At 35.7% G+C, this 26063-nt stretch overlaps 2 protein-coding genes across 3 annotated transcripts; one reads left to right on the top strand and one right to left on the bottom strand.

The window, feature by feature from the left end:
* Positions 1–3801: 3801 nt before the first annotated feature.
* On the bottom strand, positions 3802–7416 carry LOC112286398 (uncharacterized). 2 transcript variants are annotated; one of them, XM_024528256.3, is made up of 5 exons: positions 6573–6884; positions 5401–6397; positions 4976–5066; positions 4313–4858; positions 3802–4195 (listed from the first exon to the last, which is right to left on the bottom strand). In XM_024528256.3, exons 2-5 carry the CDS (start codon positions 6300–6302, stop codon positions 4097–4099), a joined length of 1638 nt encoding a protein of 545 aa, XP_024384024.1. In that variant the 5' UTR covers positions 6303–6397; positions 6573–6884; the 3' UTR covers positions 3802–4096. The 2 variants fall into 2 exon arrangements, with proteins under 2 accessions (XP_024384024.1, XP_073392167.1); XM_073536066.2 differs by having other exon boundaries at positions 5401–7416.
* A 5032-nt stretch (positions 7417–12448) lies between these two features.
* LOC112286220 (COP9 signalosome complex subunit 2) lies at positions 12449–17730 on the top strand. Its single transcript, XM_024527905.3, has 12 exons — positions 12449–12537; positions 13749–13841; positions 14006–14084; positions 14370–14610; positions 15061–15135; positions 15304–15438; positions 15635–15822; positions 15962–16030; positions 16447–16537; positions 16718–16852; positions 17095–17207; positions 17329–17730. Exons 1-12 carry the CDS (start codon positions 12528–12530, stop codon positions 17417–17419), a joined length of 1320 nt encoding a protein of 439 aa, XP_024383673.1. The 5' UTR covers positions 12449–12527; the 3' UTR covers positions 17420–17730.
* The last annotated feature ends 8333 nt before the right edge of the window (positions 17731–26063 follow it).

The raw sequence follows: 26063 nt of genomic DNA, 5'->3' as shown, positions 1-26063 counted from the left end.
TATAGGCTATATGATATGTATCCAACTTATAATACATATGTCTAAATTTTAGTAATTTTTTTTATATATGCACTTTATAGCCAAATTTTAATACAAGTGGCTAAATATGAAATATGTGGCCAATTTATAGGCTAAGTTATTAATTTATCAACCATTTATAAACACATCTAAAGACTACATCTTTTAAGAAGCTTCTCAATAAGATATCTATAATTTAGCTCTATTTTTACTTACTTTTATTTTTTATTTAATTTAATTAAATATACTAATGAATATGGCTATTTTTTATACATAGAACCTTCAAATCTTTCAAATCCCTCAATACCACCTAAACCCATACCACAAGTTTGGCACCAAATCAAAAATATTTTAATATATTTAATACTAGATTATTAATATTATAAGTATAAAGATACCTTTAGAATCAAGAAAGGATAAAAATTATATTTATACAAATATATAAACTTAAATAGAAACTATTTTTTATCACAAAAAATCTAAAATATTATTTTTAAAATCTAATATCCAAATATCCTATAACATAATATAATAATACTTTGATTTACTACATACAAAGGCAATATAACCACTATACCAAAATAATAAGAAAATTCTTCAAACTTCCACAAATCAAAGACACATGATATATAATTCCATCCATACAAATATCACTTGTCCACATATTTATCCATGAATATAAGTCTATAGAAGATATAAACATCAATAATGAAACTATTACAATACAAGAAGATAAAGTCCATATATATAAAAAAAATATTTGATAATATATTATTATTATTTTAATTTGTAGATTAAAATAGGTGTAGAATCAATACCATAAAGAAATTCCAAATCTATTGATTTTTGAACATTCACTTTAAAAATCTTAAATAAAAATTGTATAGTTCTATAAAAGACATAAATATAAAATTTTTAGAACTATTTTATTTAAATTTTCACATCACTTTTTAATACTATTATTACTTGATTCAATTATAAATATCTTCAATATAATCCATTTATGCTTCTTATCTCCAATTACTCTTTAAATAATATTAACATTCTATCTTGTCTTCTAGTAAATTATAACAAAATACTTCCTTCAAAGTTATTATTAAGATATAACTACTATTTAATGGATCATTCTATCTTCCAAAAATAATTAGTAAAAACATTTGAAAAGAAGAATTTACTTTGTATAGAATCTACAACTTAGTAAAAGATCCTCAAATCTGAAAATGCCTTCTAAGACTATCTTAGGACCAAAACTAATGGCACTTTATGCAATGATTTAATTTAGTATAAGGGATTATCAAGTTGAATTAGTAGACATATTTACAAACTTCATAAGCTCTATATAACTCATCTATACTCAAATCAAACATCAAACATCACAAAAATATTATCTAAACAAAATACTATTCTCCAAAACAATTTCTATGCTATAACAAAGAACTCAAACTTTATTGATATAGAAAGTAAGAGCACACATAAACATAAACAATAATAAAATAGAAAATACACTTCTCAAAGAAATTGCAACAAAAAATACCTACTACCATTTTTTCTACACAAATATCCCTTTTCTATCATTTTATCAAAAAAAACATCTCCTAAAAATTATATATATATATATATATATATATATATATATATATATATATACACTTACTTTCTAAGCCATATCTTTTGGTCATAGACTTAGGAATTTAAAAAAAATTAAAAAATTAAAAAAAAATAAATTAAAAAGAACCTTTAAGAATCTTTGTTCTTTTCTTTTCTTTTTTTAATAAGAAAAATAAAATAAAATAAAATAAAGTATTAGAGACATCTTAGAATTTCACATAGCATTATTTTAATTTTTGATGATGAATTTTACACTACAAGTTCAAATAAATTATATTTCATGACATGATTCAATTTCAAAATTATTATTGTATACAATAATAAATTATTACCGCATTATTAAAGTAAATAGCATAGAATTGTGTACAAAAAAATAAAAAGAGAAAAACATACAATTAGAAAAATATATCATTGTTATCTTTAAATGATAGACTATATTATAATTATTCTCTTGAAATAAGAGTTTGGAACTATATATCATGAAATATCTTCATAAAAGTGACCATATTTTATAATAAAATTGAACTTAATAGATTAGCTTAATAAAAGAAAAATAATTAATAATTTTAATATTTAATATTTTTATTAATTCAAAATTTTAAAAAAGTAATTTTAACTATTTTAGAAGAAAAAAATTATTAAACAGATGGATTTTTAAAATGCTTAGATTGTGATCTATTTGTATATTTATATATTAATGTCTCAAATTTACATTCTCTAATATATACATATAGAGGAATTTTATTTCTATTTTATTTTATTAATTCTAATATTTAATTTTTATAATAAAAGCATTATAATATATGTATATTATTGAATATTGAGATTAATATTTTATCTTTAAATTTTTATTTTAATTATATGTATGAAATATATAAATAATTAAATATTTACTTATTAATATGTTTTAAATTAATTTTTATACCTATTTATATTTTTTGATAAAAATTTACAAAATAAAACTATAAAATGAGGAATTTTTTAAATGGTTAAATTTCCACATAGCAATTATTTTAAAAGATTTATTTATATATATATATATATATATATATATATAGAAGAAGAAGAAATTATATTATCTATTTTATTTTTAGATTGTATCTAGCTCTAAAGCTATATCAAAAAACATTCTTGTATTGTAGTGTACAAAATAATCATTACTATTAAAAAAACAAGATTCTCTAACATAAGTAGCAATTTTAGAAGAAATTTTCTAAAATCTACTTTGCTAGCTCCATTATAACATCTTATATCAACTCATGTTTTTACTAAAATATGTATATTTTATTTATTATTAAATTTTTATTTATTAGTTTTTTATTTTTATACTTTAATGTTAACAAAGATTTAAAACATTCTCAATAAAAATTCTTGATAGATGTTGAAACTCCAGTTCAACTCAAGCATAGAGTATAGCCTATATTGTCAATTTACACCTTTTAATACATACACATGACATTAAAAGCACAAGAAGTGTAACTACTTCACCAAACCTACATTAATAATCCATTAATGATGCTATCAATTATAAATACAAAATGACTAGTAGTAGAATGGAAGAAGTTAAAGAATATTCTTTACCAAAAAACACTAAAAATATAAAATCAAACAAAATAAATTGTGCATTTCACATACAAAACTTTTTCAAAAAACAAATCAAAACAAAACAAAAGATGAAGAAAAATATCTTCCACTGTGTATAAAATATTTTTTATTATCTTTATATATCATCTACAATTGCATTTTCTAAACCTATTGAGATAGTCCAAATCTGCCATAATTGAATTGATTCTTATTAATAATCCCAAATTCTCCTATATCTATTTTCCCTACTCCACCATCTGGTCATTGCACTAATAAAGTTATGCAGAAGAAAGAATCCCAATTCTAACAACAATGCAGCACCACTACTTGCACACCACAAAGAATTCTAATTCTAACCACAAAATGCAACATCACATCACAATGTGCACAAGAAAACGTTAAGATTAATGTGCATGTGAAAGAATTATGATACAAACCACAATGCAACATCAGGATCTGAGCACAAAGCACGACGAGATGCGAGGACTTGGGGATGCGGAGACTGCGCAGAAAATCTAGAAGAGCAACAATCTTGGTTTCATGGCGCCGCAAACGCACACAAACTCACAAACTGGTGAGGAAGGCGAGATCATCAGTGAATTAAAAGCGAACTTGATAAGATTTTCCAACCACTGGGTCGGTGAACAAATTGGAGGACATTACAGGGGATCATTTGATCCTCCTGCAGGTTGATGCAAAAGGTGCTGATTCCTAACAAGGATCACATCTTCACCACCGCCTCGGAACAGCAGCTGGAGAAGATTGTGTTGATTTCCTGAGCTCTACAATCGCGCCGACGGCTGACCTAATTTTAACCTGGCCACGTCATGCATTCAGTGCATCGTTATTTCTAGAAAGAATAGTTGAAGGTATAAGTACAGCTGTTTCAGTTTCCGATGATCAGCTCATCTTCCTCGCAAGGCTTCACGAGGATGTCGATCGTGCCATTCCGCCATGACGCCACCTTCCCGCAGAGACTCCTCGACTGCACCCAACACCCCAATTTGAGACCGACTTGCCAAATTATGTCACTGGATGCAAACTGCAGCAAAAAGTTTCAGTTTGGCCACAACAAGGTTTAGGGTTTAGGGGGTAAGGCAACCTCAAACCATGCGTAGTTAAGACGCTGGCTCCGAACAAGGATTTTTTGCACTTGGTTCAGTTTTGTGTCACAAGCAGTTGAATTGCGTGCTGGAAGGTTCTCCTTCATGTAAATGGTCTCGATCAACTCTTCGGAGGTTCGTTTGGATGTTCGATTGTGAACGTAAAACAGAGTCGGTTGTTTGCATATGTCGGTGGGAAATTCTCGGGTGTTGAAGGGGAAATGGGACCTGGCCGTGTCGCCGTACCATGAACGGAAAGTCCTGGGTACCTCTTCCAGCTCCAATGGCGGTACAAAGCCATTGTAAGCACGCACCACGAAGCCTGCGGAGATGGAGAACGAATACTTGCGGTGGCGCCCGTAGACGATTGTCTGTTGAAGCATGCTGGCCTGCTCGACTTTGGCTGCCTTCATTAGACGTTGTACTGCTCCAAGCTTGGTCATGTTGGGGAAGATTGGAGCTATTACGTCCAAGTGGTGGATCGACAGCAACGGTGTCAGCGGATGCGCAGCCATCAGCCCTAGTGGATCTCCGAAAATGTCAAACTACCAGATCCAACAAACATGCACTGATCAGTATTAAAATGAGTAAGAGCAGGGTGAAGAACTAAATCTAGTTCTCGTTTTAATTTTTTACATTGTAGCGCTAAGATTGTTGAATACCTGATGAAACCCCCGATTCTTGATGATGGGTACTCCAAGCTCTGTAATGCAGGCGTGCATCCGGTCATCGCTCCCGAACAACTGCGGATATCTGATCACCAAAGAACCACGATCAAAACAGCATACATTTGTTTGATTATTCTGTCCTGTTCAGCAATGCACTTCGGCCTGAGACTCTACCCAATTGCCTGGCCAAAGCTTGATCCACTAGTAAACAAACAATCCCCTAGTTGTCAGTTTGCTCTGTGCAAATTGTTTCTGTGAGCTCGTAATGAACTTCTCAAATCTCTTCAAGGACGCTTCTAGAGCTGAGAATTTCGTTGATTCTTCGTCTGATTGCACCAGATATTAAGTTTGAGTGTTGTGAAAATAAGGATAAATCCTACCCACAAAACTTCTCAATCAAGCATTCGGTCCACTAGTACCTGTGCAAGCAGTCATCCTGCATTCTGGATAAAGCTTTGGCAAGAGGAAAGCTGATAGCGAACCCCCCTCCCCCGTACGCCATGCCATACGAGAATTCCGTGTTCTGCCAATGGCTCTCGGATTGGCTTCCAATGTAGTACATCTTGGTGGGATCGTACTTCGACAGCATCCTAACAAGGTTGTCAGTGAAGAAAATGGTGTCGTCGTCGCCCATGACAAACCAGTCTACTTTCGGGAGCTTGAATCTGTACATCTCGGTGACAATGCGTGCCAGGCGAATTGCGGAGCGGCTGCCCACCTTGTGCGTGTACTTGAACTGAGAGGTATTGGCCGAGATTTGGGCCAGGGGCACATCCACTCCCCACCCAGTCTCGTTCTTTACGGGCTCCTCCAACCAGACATAGCCTCGCATTTTGCCAGGCTTCCACCATTCCTTCACATAATGCTTGCGAGATTTCCACAGGTTGGCAGACGCTGCGATCCCAAACACAATGTGGGACAAGCTCGTGTTCCTCCGCTTCAAACGCACATGCGTCGCAGGCGCCACAGGAGGAATCCGTGACTGTGGCGGGGAAGTTAAAGCTTCTCTCTTACTCATGGCCGGCGACTTGACTACAGCAACGGACTGACTCTGCAAAGTTCGTGAGCTCCTGCCGCCGATACCACGCCAGGTTGACACATTCCCACCTTCACAGACACGACTCTCACATGATTTCAGGCTGCTCCAACAAGGTTTCGAGCTGATAGAAGCCAGTGACAAGGCATATATGCACGAACACAAACATGCCACCACGATGACCAGGCTCATTTTGGTGCACCCTCCAAGGCCACTGCTGTTCTCCGGGATATCACGGTGTTTACCACCTTTGAGGGAAGTCTCCACCTTCGCCATAACTCCCATACCTCCCTCTCCCCAGCTGCCGACACACACCCCTTAACCGAACCTCAGCACATGCTCACCACCAAGCCAGTTTTCACCTCCACAGAACCAGAGTACTGTCACTCCAAAATCGTCCAGGGAACACTTGGTCAGTCGAGAAGCTCGTCGATCAACATAGCTTACACCAAGCACATCAGCATCACAATATTTCCTCTCCTCACAAAATCCCCTCCTTCCGCAGACCACAATGCAACTCCAGGTTTAGGTCACCTTGCTATCCTGTCCTCGTACCTGTACTCAGCTTCTAACTCGCCATTCAATTCATTCTCGATCAGCTCTCATGTCCCTAGCGTGGAAACTAGCTAGCTTACACTACTTTGACCCTACACGGCGAAACAACAAACATCTGCAGCTCCTCCACGCCCACTTCGGAAGCATGAACCAGCATCGGAGATGATTCTGCACTCGACAAGCCAGGTTGTGGGCCAAGCGGGCGGTACCGGAATAAGTGTACAGCTGAGAACCACACGAGCAGGGAACGAGTAGTGAAGGCACTGGCTATGGTGGACTCTCCTCACTTGCGACTGAGCACCATTGCCTGATTCAGAATCATCGATACGACGATCAAACAAGTACAAGAGACGCTCAATGGCCCGCTCTCTCTCTCTCTCTCTCTCTCTCTCTCGCACCTGAACCTGAGTAGCACCTGTGGCTGCTGCGGGCAGGTAAAGCCGGCAAAGTGCATGCCCAGCAGAGTATGAATCTACCGCATTGTTGGCACGAAATGCCTAGTCACCGTAGCTTTCATCTTCTGTCATCACCCACAGTCGTCGAAGTTTCACACTACCGCTCCATAATTACTCCACCCCTCGCTCTAACTCTGCCATGCTTCGAGCATCTGGAACTCTCCCCACTTCCTCCCTCCCCCAATTCCTCACGTTGCACCGAATCTGCACAGCGTGAGTTGGGAGTGAAGTTAGCCAACAGTCAGCAACATGGCAATCCACTGACTCATCAAATTCTTCGCCGCACTGCCGCGGCCGCGCGCTGCCTTTATCAACGCCACACCAAGTCTCCTTGCTGTCTGATCGCTATGACCGCAACGCTAATTGTGCATGTGCCTTTATTAGGTCAAATTCTTCTAGTACATCTTCAGTAGCAGTAAGTTAACTTCGCATTTGTCCCACTAAGGGGAAGATAAAAGATTTAAAAAATAAAAATAAACTGTTTGTATTCTGTTCCAGCATCTGTTTGAGTATTACCCATCTAAAGAGTATGCTCCATCTTGCAAGCTCTACCAGCGGACTGAGCACCTGCATGTTGTGTGATGTACACTTTTTGTGAGCAATTGTATGATTTGCACATCAGTGGAGTGATTCTGCTTCTGCTGCTGCTTTGGTTCTGTTGTGGATTTCTGTGCCCAGAATTATCGCTGATGAGGCAGTGCCCTGAGATTGTGTGCGTCTGTTTTGTTTTGTGAGTGGGTGTGGGATGCATTGATGGCCATTGCAGAGCAACCTCGCAGCAGCAGCAGCAGCAGCAGCGGCAGGGCTGGGCCTTGTGCGTTGTTATTATCATGGTAGCTGGCTCCTCACAGACTCCGTCCCTTCCCCACCCAATCGACTGAGTTCTGTATCATGATGGCAGAACTTGCCCACGTTTGTCTTCTTTCACAATATGAAGACGAAGGGTCTCACATATATATCGAAAAATTAATAACAAAAACAAACAAACAATCAAACAAATTTGACATTTTTAGGTAACGTGACAAAGGCCCATTGTAAAATGCTACAAGAATAATTATATGTATATTAAGGGGAATGTTAAATAAACCCAGGTTTTTACAAAATCAACCCACTGATGTGCAAATCATAACCATAATGAAAAAGAAATAAAAATAAATGACGTTTTATATTCACTACTGGATCTGCAACAAATAAAAACCAAGTTCATCATGATCACTATATTCTTCATCATGGGTGGGTCAATTTTATAAAAGCCTGGGTGTGTTTAACATTCCCCATTTTTATATTTGCTTCTTTCATTGTTGGAAAATCTAGTATGCAATTGTTTCGCATATGTTTGATAAGAATGAGGTTCAGTAGCAATAGAATGAACACGAGTAACCAAAATTTGAACGTATCAAAAGATACATTAAGTTAGGAGGCTGCAAAGAAGGGAGATGAAGAGGCCCACTTTGCCTAATGGGAAGCCAAGGGTCTCTTACTCAAATGATATCTTTTGATGGTAACTACTAGAATTATAAAAAAATTGAGATTTGCTTTTAATAATATATAAGGTATCCATGGAACAATATTTTTTGTTTGAAGTTCTCTTGCCAACTTTGCAGAACCGGCCCCTTGTCTTCTATTCAAGTAATGAAAAAATCAAAAGATTTAATAATTTTGCAAAAGAAATAAATAAATAAATTAATTTAATTTTTTTTTAAAAAAACTTAACTAGAAATGAAATTAAAATATATGAAAAAAAATTAAAGAAATATATGTCTATTATATAACTATTTTACTGTTAAGAAGGTATAACTATGTTTATTTATAATGTATTTAAATTTTAATTATTATATGCCACAGACTTAGAGTCATATATAAAGAATGTAATAATATAAATTATTTGTAATAAAAAAAATGTATTAATAATTAACACAAAATATTGTTATTTTTTAGTTTTTTATAGCCAACTAGTGATACCTCTTCTAAATAAAGACTATTGTTAGTTGTTCTCTTCTAATTGTTTTGATAATTATACCTTTTTTTGTTTAATATTAATAATCTTAATGTTTCATTCAATATAGTAATTTATTTTTTTTAATAAAGAGATATTTTACTAAAATAATTTATTGGAATTTTTTAATTTAAAACTATTATTTTATTTATATTTTATAATTATTATTATTATCATTATCATTATTTTTCTATTACAAATCTTTGTCCTAACATCTTAATTCCAAGAATTAGACAATGTATTTTATTGTGGTTTTTTTCTTTTTTTTTCTTTTTTTTTCTTTTTTTTTTCCTTTTTTTCTTGTGAAGCTAACAAATCAATAACATTAACTGATTTATCAGTTTTTATTTTTAATAAATTTTATTACATTCCACATATTTTCCTCTAGTACTTAAATTTCTGTTTTAGCTCAAAACAAGTCAAACATGCCTTCTTTTATAAAAACTTGTATATTATGATTTTCAAAGTAATGTTTCTATTTTTTATTAAACGCTTTAACTAATTTACTTCTACTCAAAAAGAAAATAATTAAAAATTAATAATTTTACGGTTTTAGAAAAAATTCTTCTGGTTGTGTATTAGTGCACTACTTATAGCAAAACATTTAACGTCTATATTCATCTCAAGTATTTTGCTAAATTTATAATATTTTATTTTAAAATAAATTTTATTCTGTAATTTAGCACTTCAAATGTATAAAAAAATATTATATAATATTTATTTATGCATTAATTTATAATAAATAAATAAATAAATAAATAAAGCCTAGAATTGTTTTAGATATTTTAATGCAAAATATTATGTAATTTTTTTTCTTTTTTTTATATGTGGTAATTATAAATAGAGATTATTGATTGTAAAATTTAATTAATATAAACATATATGATTAAAAAGATAAAAATCAAAATAATAATAATAATAATAATAATAATAATGATAATTTAAATCAAATATAAAAAAAATTGTATTGCAAATGCTACCACAATTTTTGCTATTGCCACAACAACTTGCCACCTATTCAACATATTTCATGAGTTTTTTTAGTTGCAATCAAAAATTATGTTCAATCAAATGGTTTGAAAGGTAATGAACAAAGAAAATATTATTGGTTTAAAAGGTATTGAATAAAGGTGACATGTGGTGGATGGAGGTTGTGGTGGCAATAGCAAAAACTATGGTAGTATTAGCAATACCTTAACAAAATGCAAGTAAAATATATATATATATATATAGAATTATAAATAATATTTTTTATATTACATTTAAAGTCGCATATATCTTTAAAGTAATCATCAAATATATTATAGCATTTTATTTTAATTAATTATTACTTGGACTAATTCATATTATATATTTAAAATTTAATTATAATTCAAAATTAATATATTATTATAAATTAAAATATAAATTAAATAATTTTATGTTATTGCAAATTAAAATTTAGCAATGAGTTTAATTATGTACATATATATGTTATAGATATATTTTTTTGAACTTTTAGAAATGCTCTTGTAATGAAAAAAAATTTAAAGTGATATTAAAAAAAATTCAAAAAAATAATAAAATAAAAAATAATCCATTATCAACAAAAAAATAATATAAAAATAAAAAATAAAAAATTTAAGAAATTTGGTCATAAAAAAAAAATGTGTGAATATAATTTGTATTTCACTAAGTAGATTTGTAATGTCTTAAATTTATGACATTTATAAGTGAAAAGTACATTTTCATAAAAATTTATAATAAATTGAAGAACCATAATCATCTACAATACCCTTAAATGAATTTTTAAAAAATTGTATTAAAACACACCGTAAAATTTTGTTGCTAAACTCTTAAAAACATATCAAGATATCCAAAGTTAGTTTTAAACTATGTTATGACTCACCTAAGAAGGTATTGATAAATATTTCTTTTCATCATGCAATGCATGTGTTAGATTAAACAATTCCTTGGTAATTCCAAAAAATCAAGTTAAAGTGCACTTATTTTTTAAATCATAACTATGACTATGGTGGATTAAAAAGGAAATAATGATTATAGTATGTTAAGTGAACTTTAAAATAGTGGATAAATTTCCTTGATAATTCTAAAAACCAAGTTAAAATTGTATTTATTAATTTCTAATTAGATGATTAGTTTTTTTTAAATTATATATTTTTTATAAACTTACATTACTTACTCCTTTATCCAAAAAGTAAATAGTTACAAGATATTGGATAAATTATATTAAAAAGGATTTCATTCTACTTGTCCTACTGTATGTCATCCTTTTCAATTAATTATATAAAATACATCTGAAGTTTGCAAAATATGATTACAAACATAAATTTCAAGGACCTTGAATGTAGCTTACTAACTTGGGTTTGGTCTGAAATCAAGGTATTTGGAATTTTCCAAGAGTTTATATCAAATTTTGATTCAAACAATCAACGAATAATAAAGAATTTTTAAATCTTGTTTTGAGAAAGCGTTTTTAGCATAAAAAGGAGTAAAAACATCTGTCCTTAAGAAACATACATTGCAATTTTCAAATTTTAATTTTTTTTTAACAATAGTAAATTGTAAATCCATTAGTAAATTTGAATGTAAGTTTTTTTTTATTTTAATTTATTATTATGTGATACAGATGCTAGATCAAAAATCCTCGAAGTCATCCTTATAAACATCTATAGCTACTATTTATTTATGATATGTTTTTGTGATATATTTCTTTTATCTAATTGCACTTCATCATTCTGCTTCCACCACTAATGTTTTTAAATATCTCATTTTAGTAACATTAACTTAACATGAAACCAAAATCATGAAATAAACCACTTTTTAATTTAGAATCAGAACAATCTTAGAACCCCCACAAAGATTTTTTGTTAATTATTTTGATAGTATTAAATGTTAATTATATTATTCAGCAACTTAGTCTTCAACCTCATCTAACAATAATTTTTCATTAAATACACATCCTTTATTGTGCAATATTTTACTTCAAAGATATAAATAGAAAACCCCACACAAAAATAGAAAAAGATTTATTTAGTGTAACACCATCATGTAAGGAAAATAAATCCTTCACACAATTGTTAACAGAATTAACAGAATTGGGCATAAGAAAAGTGCCCATTCGAGGGAGTCAACAAGGAGGCGCCGGCGATGAGAATCGAATCCAAGACCGGTGCGCAGGATTCTAAAGCGTGCTAAACCGTGCCCCCTCTATCACCGTCTAACTGGCCCTGATCTGCGTCAGAGAACCGGTCGGGAAACACGAGGCATATACCCGCCGTAAAGCCCGCCCAGTTCCTGGCCTCAATTTCCGTACTCTCGAAATCTGGGCCTCTTGGTCTTCAAGGGCCCAGATGGCACTGAGAACTGCCTGGCGGAGTGAGGAGAGAAAGAGCGTCGAAGAGGGGGGACAGTCTCTCTCTCGCTTCAATCTCATCGCGTGATTTCTCACTTTCTACACGCGATCACAGCGGAAGCCGAGCTCGAATTCGCCACCCCCCAGACATGGATTCAGGTTTTGCGTCGTGCCATAGGAATTTCGATTCAGTTTTTCCATTCATTTCAAGCTCAAGTTTGGCTGTTTCTGTTTGTGTTCGAGAGCTCCTTGCAACTAATGCGTAGTTGATGTTTTGATCTCTTGAGATTGAAGAATTTTAGATTTATCGTTTATTTGTGAAATGTTCATGGAATTTTCTGTATTTGGGAACTCGAGGTTGATTCAACGAGGATTTCAACTTGCATAATTTGATGAATTTTTGGAATTTAGGGTTTTTTTGACGTCTAATGATGCACCGTATCTGCGAATTAATCCCGCTGAATAATTCCTTTTGGTTGTGAATAAAGATCCAATTAATTAGAGATTATCGTCGACTGAATCTAGCAGCAGACGCCCCGTCTCTCGATGTGATATGCTGCATGTATTAGATCGGCTGTCAGCGATGTTTGTCTGAGCTAGAACGTGATTTCGTGGTTTCATCGTTCGGATGAAATTGAAGTATCAATAGGTTGGTTGAGAACTGGTGCAATGATATGCCAGAAATCAGCAGGTGATGATACCGATGGTTTTTATGCGAAGTTCAATGTCTATTGTTTCTATGGGGTTTTCTTTTCAATGAATCCTATGTGGAATCGACAGTTCAGAATATGTCCATGATTTACAGTTCCTCTTGAAGCCTTTTCCAAAAGTTGAAGGTGTGAAATTATTTTTCTTGTATGGCTCCGAGTCGAACTGCCTTCCCATTAATCTTGTTTTAAGAAATGAATAATTATGCTGGGGTTGTTGGAGTTGCGGACTCTTCAGCAGATTTTTCCTTTACTTCACAAGTCTCTGGTGAAGTGTTGGGTAAACTAATACTGATGGATGTTCCTTTGCTCTCTTGTTGGCCTTGACTTGATCAACTTAGTAACGCTAAGAATGGTTTTCTTTCATTCAGCTTCTTTGTTACATGTTCTTTTGTGTATGTTGCTTTCAACGTTTGGTGGATTGCAAACAATGTGGAAAGCCTTTCGCAACTTTTCTGAATTATAGGAATTGTGCTCTGTGAGCTTTCTTACAGTGCTCTATTCCAACACCTATGATAATCCAGCTAGAACAGTTTAATTGAGAAGAAGTCTCCTGGTGAACATATTATACTTGAGTCTGGCTCTTTACGATGAGGAACGATATATATGTAGAGTGAATGTATGCATTAGTTAACCGTTATCTTTTGGCTGACCTGATCACAGATGCAGACATGGAAGATTATGGGTTTGAGTATTCTGACGAGGAGCCTGAAGAGCAAGATGTCGATATTGAGAATCAGTATTATAATACCAAAGGTATGTGCTGACACGAAGCTTCTGTTTCACAGAAGATTTCTTGACACCGCCCTCGATTCCGGTCTGCTATGATCTACGTTTCAATTTGAAAATCTACGTGATCATTGTGAGTTGTCATGCTGAAATCGTCTCATGAATGCTTATTTATGCTGCAAATGATGCAGGATTGGTAGAAGCTGATCCTGAAGGAGCAATTAAGGGATTTGCGGAGGTTGTGAGGATGGAAGGAGAGAAGGGGGAGTGGTAAGCTGTAACTTCTGTCTCTTTGTGAACTAATTTGCTAAAAAGCTTTCTCAGGATGACAAGGGAACTCTCACCTAGGTATGTGGATATTTAATGGAAATCTAGTAGTTTTGATATGTTGATGCCAAATTGTCAGTTTTTACTTTCAGAAGGCATTACTGATGTTCCAAGTGGTCTTACTGAGCTTATGAGGACAGTTGTTTCTTGGCATCGATAAGTGTGTTGCTACAATTATTTCCTGTAACAGATTTTAGTGGCAAAGCTAAGCGTTTAATGTGTTCTCAGGGGTTTTAAGGCGCTGAAGCAAACAGTGAAGCTTCACTATCGAATTGGAAATTACAAGCAAATGATGGATGCTTACAGAGAGATGTTGACCTACATCAAGTCGGCTGTTACACGTAATTACAGCGAGAAATGTATCAACAACATCCTCGACTTTGTGTCGAATGGTGCCAATCAGAATTTGGAGTTGCTCCAGGAGTTTTACCAGACTACCTTGAAGGCTTTGGAGGAAGCCAAAAATGAGGTTAATATGCCGTCACTGCATAACTCTTTCATAACTGCAATCTGTGTGTTCTATGTACTAGGTAGAAATTAAGTTACCAACATTGCATAGGCCGCATCGTTTCTATGCTTATATTCTACGTATAATTGTCAGTGCATTCCTTTTGCAAGCAAGTAGAGGATAGCATGTTTCCTTACATGGGCTATATTTCTTGATTGTGTTATCTTGCCCTAAAGATGAGGTTAGTCTGCCTTCAGGTGAGATTTGTTCCTATACACCATACTTTTAAAGAGTGATTAGTTTTGGGGATGGAGATAACACAGCACTTTACTGGTTGCAATTAATGCCGGACCTTGTAAAATTTTGGTTTTTAAAGGATTTAAACTTTGGAACCCTGTACCTGCTCATAAATGTTTTGTTGATTTCTATTTTTTTATTTTTTTATTTTTTATTTTTTCGTTTTTATTGCAGAGGTTATGGTTCAAGACAAACTTGAAGTTGTGTAAATTGTGGTTTGATATGGGTGAATATGGTCGAATGAATAAGGTAAGTTCGCTGCCAGTTGATTTCTCCACAATATCTTCATATGTCCTATTTTATCTGATAATAAATGTCAGTCGCTTATCTCAATGCTTTTCAGTTCGAGATATATGTTCGCAGAATATATTTTTTCGTACACAAATGTGAGATGCTTCTAATTTCTTAGAACTGCAGATTTTGAAGGAGCTCCACAAATCTTGTCAGAAAGAAGATGGTACAGATGATCAGAAGAAGGGCACACAATTGCTCGAGGTTTATGCGATAGAGATTCAGATGTATACAGAGACCAAGAACAACAAGAAGCTCAAGGTTTTTTCAACCAGATTCCCACGTGCAGTCTACCTTGTTTTGATTTGATGAAACAATTTATATTCTGTTTAAGCCGTGTTATCATAGGATCTCTCAACCCTTCATTTTCGGTGTCAAAATTTATAGTTGTGGGTAAGTGGTTAATATGTTTACTTTTTAGGGTTTGTGCTGATTCTCTCTGGTATAAACTTTGCAGCAACTATATCTAAAAGCGTTGAACATCAAGTCTGCAATTCCACATCCGCGCATTATGGGGATTATCCACGAATGTGGAGGCAAAATGAACATGGCTGAGCGACAGTGGGCAGTTGCGGCTACCGATTTTTTTGATGCATTCAAGAATTACGATGAGGCTGGTACCCACAGGAGGATCCAGTGTCTCAAGTAAGTTTAGAGTATTTTAAATTTCTTGTATTAATATTTATTGGTTGCGAATACTTCACAGCTACGTAACAACTTGCAAAAGCATGTACTTCTGAGTGAAGAGACCTGGTATTTATCAAGGTTGTTGATGGAGTTGCAGGTACTTGGTGCTTGCTAACATGCTAATGGAGTCTGAAGTGAACCCATTTGATGCTCAGGAGGCTAAACCGTAAGTTTCTGAAGCTTACTGGTTAATGTACTGTAAACAGCAGACTGAATGTTTTATTTGTACAAGCTGATGTGTTCATATGGTATGGTAAGCGTAATTTCTATTGGCTATTATTTTGTTCTGCTTGCCCGAACTTTCTATACAGATTCAAAGTCTGGAATTTTTTTGAAGAAAAGTCTAGAATCGGAGACTAGGCACACTGTTGATACATGTTGCAAAATTATTAGTGCTTTTCCTCATGACAGGGTTGATAGTTTGATGCTTTTGAGTTATAGTAATGTAATGTCTTTGGTCGACTGTAACAGTTGCATGCATTGTTGTCACTTTACCAAATATCGGTATAACGATCAACAAATATGATGACATGTTACTGTATTTTGCCATCTGTTTCTGATGCGGTATCTGTCTTGCTACAGGTACAAGAATGACCCAGAAATTCTGGCTATGACAAATTTGGTGGCTGCTTATCAAAGGAATGAAATCCTTGAATTTGAGAAAATTCTCAAGGTACTGCCACTTCAGCAAGTTTTGGGGACTGATCATAATATCGACGCGAAATTTTTAATCATCAGAGATAAAATTTTGCAGTCGAACTTGTTCTGTGGTGAAAAACATGTTCTTGAGATCGCATGCGTACCTCAAAGTACACTTATTCTATCTCTGGCTTATGCTCGTTTTTTCATATAGAGCAACAGAAAGACAATAATGGACGATCCCTTCATAAGGAATTACATTGAAGATCTGCTTAGCAAAATCCGCACACAAGTGTTGCTGAAGCTCATCAAGCCTTATACCCGAATTCGCATTCCCTTTATATCTAAGGTGAACCTTTCAGGCCATTTCCTTGATGCATGTAGTGAATACTGGCTACTAGAATGGCTCTCACATACTGCTTTGAGTTCGATTTTGAATTCTTTGGATTTTTATGCATTTGCCTAGAGAAGTTCATGTCTTGTAAAGTAGGCCAGCAAAAGGAACTATGTATTCTTTTTAGTGAGCAGTATTTATGGTACAAAATTCATCTCTGAATTCAGTTGCCCGTATTGATTTTATTTGGCGTGCAGGAGCTGAACATACCTGAAAAGGATGTGGAGCAGCTTCTTGTATCTCTCATCCTGGATAATAGAGTGCATGGTCATATTGATCAAGTAAACCAATTGCTGGAGCTTGGTGACAGGTAATCATGCTTTGCCATCTGTTTGTCGCGGTCTTGCTGCCAGATTCGCCTTCTCCATGCTTGCTGAAGAGCATTTAACAATACTGACTAGGCACCTGGGCATCTTGGTTTGTGGAAACAGATCAAAGGGGCTGAGGAAATATACAGCGATTGATAAATGGAACACTCAACTCAAGTCACTTTCTCAAACAGTGACGGCAAGGATTGGTTAGCAACATGCATTAAAACGGTATAGCTTTGGTGCACGAATAGATAAGTGGTTATTGTCGCATGTGTTTCTTCGCCACTGTATATTCTTTATCGTTACGGTCCCAACCTTTTTGAGGTTTTATTGGATCACCATTACCTGCGAGGGAGATATCCAGGGGAACCCCATTGGTGACCTCCTCTCCTTCCAGATTGAGTTGTCCTGGTGTGTGGTTTTTGTTGGCCTATGTGTCAACCCACCAGGACAAGATGTAAACAAACAGAATGAAATGTTTTGATGCGGTATAAAATCTGTTGCAACCTTCTGTAGACTCCAGATTCTCGCGTATGCGTTATTGATGGGTCACCTTCCTTGATGCACATGGACCTGGTCTCGTCTGTATTCCTTTTGGCAGTCTCCTGGATGGAAAAATCACATCTCCCACTGCAGTGAAGTAATAACTTACAGAATTTTCGGGTTGGATGCAAAATTATTGAAGAAACGAAGTACTGCGGATGAAGGGCAGTTCAATTAACATTGATCAATGCTAATAATTCAATTGAGAGTTGGAAAACAAGTAATAAAGTCCTTGCATGGATTTTCCAAGACTGAGTGGTCACTTGTGTTGTTAAGCAAAGATAGATAGACATCCTTGAAAGTAAGAAGTCATAGTTAATACAAAATCTGCTTAAAAAAATTCTGTTTTCAAGTTGGTGGTTCTGAATCCTAGAGCTAGAAAAACCCAAAAATGTCCTTTGATATGCAATTCCTCGTTTGTAAATGGTTGTGGAAAAGAATATATATATATATATATATATATATATATACCTTTAAAATATAGTATAAACTCTTCTTGTGATTTTAACCACTGAGAACTGTTACAATTATAATCCTACATTTTTCCATAAAGATAAATAATTGATCATGTCAAAAGAATTCTCAAAATAGTCAATTAAAATAAATAACATATATTTCCATTGTGAAAAAAACATTTATTATTATTATTATTATTATTATTATGATAATGCTCTCAACTATACATAGTTAGTTATGCTTGTGACTCTTTTACAATGTCTCAAAACTTCAGAAAATATTTATCAATTTATAATTCTATCTAGTCAATATGTTTATATACATGTATTCAAAAGAATAAGACTTAAAATGGAACATTTTTATTACTTTCCAACACATGGATTATACGAAAAGTAAGGTTCTACACCTTATCCCCCCCTCCCCACAATATGAACAATGTGATGCTTATATTAACATATAATAATATTAATAATTTTAATTGAGACTGCCAAAGTCTACGGGAAGCGAACAAGTCTTTAAAATATAGCTTGGAGTCTTGGTTGCCTCCCTCTCAAGTCTCTCACATCTCTCAAGTCCCGCTCCGAAGAGGGAATCTTGAAGGGGATCTTGAAGGCTTCTTGAAAAGAGGGGGGGGTTGAGAGAGCACCAGCATGGAGACCCATGTGAAGCCAGTTATTGCATCCCCTGCTCCCCCGGAAGGGTACATCCAGACAGACTAGAGGCTTCCTTTTACTTTTACGTTTTTCTTGAAGATGCTCTTGACTGGAAACTTCGTGGCGACTGCTCATCACGTGGAGTGGGTCCTGGCGGGAACCGTGGGAACTCGGGAACGTAGAAGAGCGACACAAATATAGTTCAAATGGCTGCCCCAACACTGCCCGTCTCTCTTTCTCTTCCTTCCTTCGTTCCTTCCTTCCTTTCTCTCTCTCCCTTTATATTGTTCTCTTTTATATTCCCATTCTTTTTTCATTATTTCTTTTTCTTCCTGTTTTTTTACTCGAGAATGAGTTTACCTGTCATAGTAGACGAGGGAGGAACACAAGACATTGCCATCACTTTCACCAAGTTAATACCCCATAGACACCAATTAATTCACCATGGGAATTAGTGACCTCGTTTTTTACCCTCCATAGATCCCAACTTTCATACATGCAAAAAATCAACAAATAAATAAATAAAATATTTTTTTTCATAAAGTTCTAACTCGACATAAACACCTAAACAATGCAACCTAAAAATGCACTCATTTAACCCAAATTTCCTATAGAGATCTATCAACATATGCATTCAAAGCCACATTGGCATATTCAAAAAGTGTTTTTCTTTTTGTGTGTGTGTGTGTTCGTATGTATTTTGTACAAGTATACGGAATGTTGCTAGTACAAGCCATAAACCAATTGGACTCCTTTTGATGAACCCATACACGTACCCCTATGTTTCCCCCTTGTGTGGAATGAACAAACAAAAGCCCGTTCTAAACATGACTAGAAAATGAAAGGCGTTAAAGACAATTAAAATTTTATGGCAATTTATTTATAAATATAGCAGTATTTGTTTAAAGCATAGTGGATAGTTGAAGCTCTGCCACTTCTAAGGGGGGCAAATGCTGAAGAAAGCACTACTGGCACAAGGAAGCACAAGACTTAATGAAGTGGTGGCTCTTGAGCTTCCACCAACTTCCTAGAAAAAAGGAGCCTACTCCCTACTCTCGCTATGGGCCAAGCCAGCCTTTGTATTAGAATAGTATATTGTTGCTGCTACAGAAGCACTATGCTTTGAAGCAGGGAGCATGTGGAGCTTCAAATGGCCACTCCCCAATATATTTTAGGGTTTCTGGAGGAGGAGGAGGAGGTTCTATTTGTCTTAACCCCACGTGGTGGATGGATGATGATGGTAAGACTCAAGTTGAAATTAACATAAAAAATAGTAAATAAAATGAATCGATTTATTGGGTTGCATTGTTTGTTTGTGTGTGTGGGCAGCCTGATCTTCACAATCTTAAAGATCAGTAGAGCAGAGCAGAGCATCTCTCTCTGTGGTTGATTGTAACAGTGGTCAGTCAAAGGCTGCTGAGAATTCCACATGTGCTATTCCACTATATGAATGGATGGATGATATGAAACAACGAATGAAGGAAGGAATGAATGGATATGATGGATGATTGTATTGGAATGTGTTTTTTATATACTCTAATGCCCCAGTTTAGGGTTTAGTTGTGAGGACTATGGTTTAGAAATGGGTGGTTCCCAATTGTAAGAATTCAGCAGGGATGGTGATGAAGCCAACTCCATTCCATACACCCAAAGCATAATATATATATATATATATATATATATTTATTTATGTCACCTTTTTAAAAAAAATTGCGACATAGAAACTTCTAATCTTTAGTACAAGTACATTCTTTGGGTTTTGAGGAGTGTTTTCTTTTTCTTTTTCTTCTTCTTTTTTGGTTTCCACAAGGGATATATTACCATGTATATATGCATCATTTCCCATTTCTACTTGGAAGTTGTGCATTGGTATGACACAAAATCATGCAAGTTTACATTCCCATTCATTTTAGTTTTATGGGGGGTGCCTGGGTGTTTGTTTCTCTCATCCCCCTCCTGCAATAGGTTTTAGCTATTCTTCCACAAGAGCCAAGTTTCCATGTTGAAGTTGGTTAATTAATTGGGTGGGTGATTGTTGGATTGGGCAGAAGTGTGGCACTGGCAAATAAGTACCAAACTGGTTGTTGTTAAATCACAGCAGCTCAATTGGTCAGAAGTGAGCAGTAAAGAGAGACCATCAATCAAAGCAATCCTGTGCACTGGAACAAGTTTTTCTTCATCTTCACAAACAAAGTTATTTGGAATGAAATATATCTCAATTTTTTTTCCTTATTTATTTCTCTGTTTTATATATATATATATATATATATATATACATGTATAACCCATCATGGCTACAAAATTTTGCCAAATTTTCAATCTTAAGTACAAGTAAATTAGTGGTTTAAAAACATTCAGCCATTGTTACGACCAGATTATTCTTGTACTCTACCTAAACTGTTCTGTCAACAAACAACATGATTTTGAAGGAATTATAGGTTTCTATACAATTCAACCCTCACCATTCCCAACTCCTATGTCAGCAAAAATCTTCAATTCTAATTTAGAGTTAGTGTGATATAAGAAGAGATCATAAAATGGACTAAATCATTTTAAAAGTAAAATTTTAAAATAATAAAACTATAATCTCAACCAAGGACTTATCACATGTCATATTATATATAAATACTATATAATATTAATATTTAATTATATATACATATATATTCATTTTTGAATGATTTTTCTTGTAATTTATTATGTTAAAGTTTATTCTTAAAAGTCATCAAAAGTTAGATACAGGATTCATTAATAGTTTTAAGTTCTTTAAATATATCAAATTCATAATAAGATTTTACAATCAATTTAGTTACTTTAAACCAAATATATATAAATTTATTTTTACTTCTTGTGTAAGAGAGAGAATGTGTACGTGCTGGGAAGCAACGAGGAATGAGGGGAAGGCGTTCCCACGTGAATGGAACTCCGAGTGCCATACGAGGGAACTCGCAGAGGACCCCCCCCCCCCGGGGAACGGATTCAGCTGGAAGGGAGGGAGCCTCACTGGAATCTGGGATACTAAGAAAAAGACAAAGAAACACACACAGAAAGAAAAAGAGAACGAAAATGATAGAGAATCCAGACTTTCTAAGACAGATGAATAAACGGGGAGAAGCGACCGAGGTTCATATACATCCATCCAGCTATTCATCCACGCCTTCATTCGTCTATGCATGCGTGGAGGGGAGTGGCCATTGATATCAATCACAACTACTACTACGACGGCGACGACGACTGTTGTTGTAATGGAAGGGAAGCGTCGGCTGCGCACCCCGATGGGGGGACACAGCGGAAGAAGACGCAGAAGAAGACTAGATTAGAGTAGAATATGATTAGATTAGAAGAAGACACCATCACCATCTCAACGACGGCGCTGGTTCCCTCCCCCTTGAAGAAGACGAAGAAGATACCCCCCTTGACTGACTCCGCTTCTCTCTTCTCCCCTCTTGTCGCGGATGGACTGACTCTACGTGTCGCCGGCTGCGGAGGAGCATGCGATAGGGCGGGGAACGTGGAGAATCTGTGGCATGCGGTGAAAGGAAGCAACCCCACCCCACCCGCATTTGCGCCGCGATCCCAGTCCTCCTCGTCGTTGTGAAGAAGAAGTGTACCAGACGCTAGTGCTTCCATCACCGTGTGTGTGTGTCCTCCTCTTGCTTTTTTACCACTTCCATTCTGCCTCTAAACTTTTCCTCTTCCTTTTCCTTTTCCTAAACCTTTCTTTCTACCTTTTATTTTATTTTATTTTTTTTCTCCTCGTGGGTTTTACTTTTTGGGACGGCGTCTTTCTTGACAATTGCCTTTGCTTTTAGCTCGCCTCATTATACCTCGATTATGACAGGATTCGTGTCATTTCATGGTGGCTCTGTGTCAGAAAATTCTGCCGAAATCACTAGATCTGTGTTTCCTGGTCAGGGGGACAATATTTTTTTTTGTATGCTAATTTGGAATAAAAATAAGCTACTCCTCTATTCCATGGGGGGGGGGTATATATAGAGTGGGTCAAGGAATTAGAGTTCATTTCTTTATTCTGAAACTAATAGTTCCTTTTATAATAAAAATGAAGTATTTAATCAGGAGGAAATTGTCACCCATGTTTTTCAGTTCATATCAGCATGTTGATATGGTGAAAGTAAAATAACTGAATCAATTCCCAACTTAGTAGATGTGGTGCCTACATGATAGGGCATTGCATTTGGAAATAGCAAGATACCACCATAGTGTGATAGAAATGTTGTGGGTCCATACCATCTTTTTTAGGTGGATGCCAATGCCCAAGCAGCAACCATACCCAATGCTGAATTACACAGCAACCACTGCAACCCCCCCTCCCCCCAAGACATGGGTAAGTTAGTGAGAGACTCTTCACAGTGGAGGAGGAGAAAGTGTGGCCTCCACTGTTTCAAACATACTCCAAGGCTCAACCTCCACTACCCATGAGGAGGAGGAGGAGTGTGGCCTTGAGCTTGAGAAAATATGGCTACTTCTTCTTCTTCCTTCTTCATCTTATGCGGTGACTACTGTTGCTGTTGCTGTTGCTGCTGTGGGTAACTGGGGGCACGAGCATGGCATGCCCATATGCTGCTGCCCTGCTGCCTCTCTATTCCAAGCAAGTTCCATGAGAGAACATTGGTTGCCACAACCCCACTCCCCTAGACTTGTCAAAAGGCCATCCCCCACTCCCCTAGACTTGTCAAAAGGCCATCCCCCACCTGAGCTTCCTACCATCTGGAGCTTTGGCAGTGCCAGCTCTGTGGGAGAAGTTCACCCATTCTGTACACTGTTGGAAATTGGGAGCCCCTCCACAGGATGTGTTTGGCTGCAGCAGCAGCAATACTATACTGTTGTTGGCCATGAATTGGGCATGTCAGCCCTCTCCCCATCCCTTTTCATACTGTTCATGGGGTTTCATTGCTACTGACAATGCTCAGATGGTGCTACTACCCTCAGCTGTTATAATGAAGTAACATTTATCAGTAAAATAAACAAAACTCCGTAATTGTGGTTCATCATTTTAACTTCCTGATCATGGTCTCATATTAAGTACCATCTCCTTTATATCAATGGATATCCAAATGCTGAACATATTTTAGACATCATATGAATAGAATTCTACACATTTAGTTTGATTAGTTTCAATGGCTAATTTTCTGCTGAATACAAGTTATGAAAATAGTATGTTGCATGGCATAAAAAAAACTATTAACTGTAGCCTGCTCAAAGCCCCACTTTACATCACATTCTCATTGTTTGGGTTTCCTCATTTGCCTATCTGAGAGGAGGAAACCCAAACACTTCTGTAGAAGAAAAAAAATACTAAAACTTAACCTTAGCTCATCCATGAATGAACCTGTTACATGAAAAAACTGGATGTAATCACTGAAAATGGGAAGCAGTCAAGAGATGGCCGTAGCATATGCCGAAACAGCGTGGGACCCTCTGCAGCCGCTCTTGTAGCAGGATCCGAGCAGCTTTAACTGCCCTGCCTGCTGACCACCCCACCAACTTTGAACGTTTTTTATAGCAAAAATAGGGGGACTAAATAAAGAATGAGAGTAGAGAGGGAGAGGGAGGAGAAAAGCTTTCGGCAGCCAGCCTTTGAGACAGTCCAGTTATTCCACACAAAGCTGCAGAAGCTTTGCTTACGGGCAGGACAGTAGAGCAGTTGAGGGCAGCGGGCAGTTGGGGTGGGAGGGAGCAGTGGGCATCAGTGGAGTAGAGTTCCATACTTCGATAATCACATGGTCTGTTAGGTCTGTAGAGGCAATATAGTTTATTTTACTCCTTTTTCCTGGTTGGGCTGAGATGCACTCCCCTCCTCTCCACCCCCCGAATCTCGCTGCAGCTGGATTTCATGAGCTATGGACTCCATATTGGGCGGTTAACAAAAAGGCTGCGAGCTTAAAAAAGCTGTCATCTCGTGAAAAAAGCCAGAGAAAAGCAGGGCACTTGTCCAAAATCAAAATCCCTCCCTCCATGGTTCTAATCTGCTCATTCCATATCATGTGGGTTTATGCACTCTCATGTAAACATATTAATAAAAAAAGATTGCCCTGTTGGCGGAGCTCTTGTCTTATGGGAAATTTTTTTGGTTGGTGTGTGATCAGTTGATTAGTATGCTGACAAACATGTTTTTATTGCACTTTATTTGTTTTTTATTCTCTCTATTTCTCTCTCTATCTCTCTCTCTTGTTTCCATCTACTTACTCCACTCAATTAAAATGCTGTACAAGTAATGTTTGTTGCCATGTTAACTTTGAGGGTTAATCAATCTAATCATGAGCCCAATCAAATGGGCCAGAAGACAAAAATAACAACGAAATCAAACTAATAAAAGTCTAACAATGGTGAGGAGGACCTCTCTCTCTTTATGCTCACAAAAACTAATATTCAAAACGTTTGCTGAATTATTTGTTCATTTATTTATTCTAAACTATATGTATGTATATTTACAGTAAGTGGATCAATTATTCTCCAAGGTCTATCATTTCTACAAGGTCTATCGTCTAGGAGTTGATGAGAAAGAGATGGAAATTCTAAGTAGAACTGTCCTCCTCTATGGCATCTTATTTTTTAAGCCACACCCGTTCTAATTATGGAAACTGAGTTTAGGAAACAAGTAAAAAGAGTAGTGTGGGCATTAAAAAAACCGATGATGATGACCCTGCAATCACTCACAAAAGTAATTTTTTTAAATATATAGAAAGATGGGTCATGCAAGAACAACAAAGGGGGGGGGGCTGGATGTCTGAAATAAAAGCAAAGGGGATCTAGGCGATTCCAAGATAAGGCCTGTGCTTTAAAACTAAAGCATGTGGGAAAAAGGCAGAAATTGATCAGCAAACCAATTGAAACAAGTCCATGACTCCTGGGGAAGATCTTCATTAACTCCTCAATATACCTTGGGGCAGTTTTGTACAATAAGAGGCCCCATTAAATTGTGATTACCAAAACAAACACCCAAAATACCCAATAGAGCCTCCTTGCTTCAGTTCATGCCATCTCCTTGCTGGCATTGTCCCCTTTGCCATAATTCCACACCCACAAAGTCAAAAATAAGCAAAACAGAATAATAATAAATGAATAACGTTATGAGCTCAGTGGGCAAGGCTTTGATGGTGTGCCTTCTTCCCATGCATCTAATCAGATGCATTGCACTCCACTTCTATACTTCTCCCACTCCAGTATTAATCATTAAGCTCT

This window comes from Physcomitrium patens, chromosome 9 (genome assembly GCF_059467195.1).
Source record: "Physcomitrium patens ecotype Gransden chromosome 9, ASM5946719v1, whole genome shotgun sequence".
Taxonomy (NCBI): domain Eukaryota; kingdom Viridiplantae; phylum Streptophyta; class Bryopsida; order Funariales; family Funariaceae; genus Physcomitrium; species Physcomitrium patens.
This window is presented reverse-complemented; position numbering and strand designations above follow the sequence as displayed.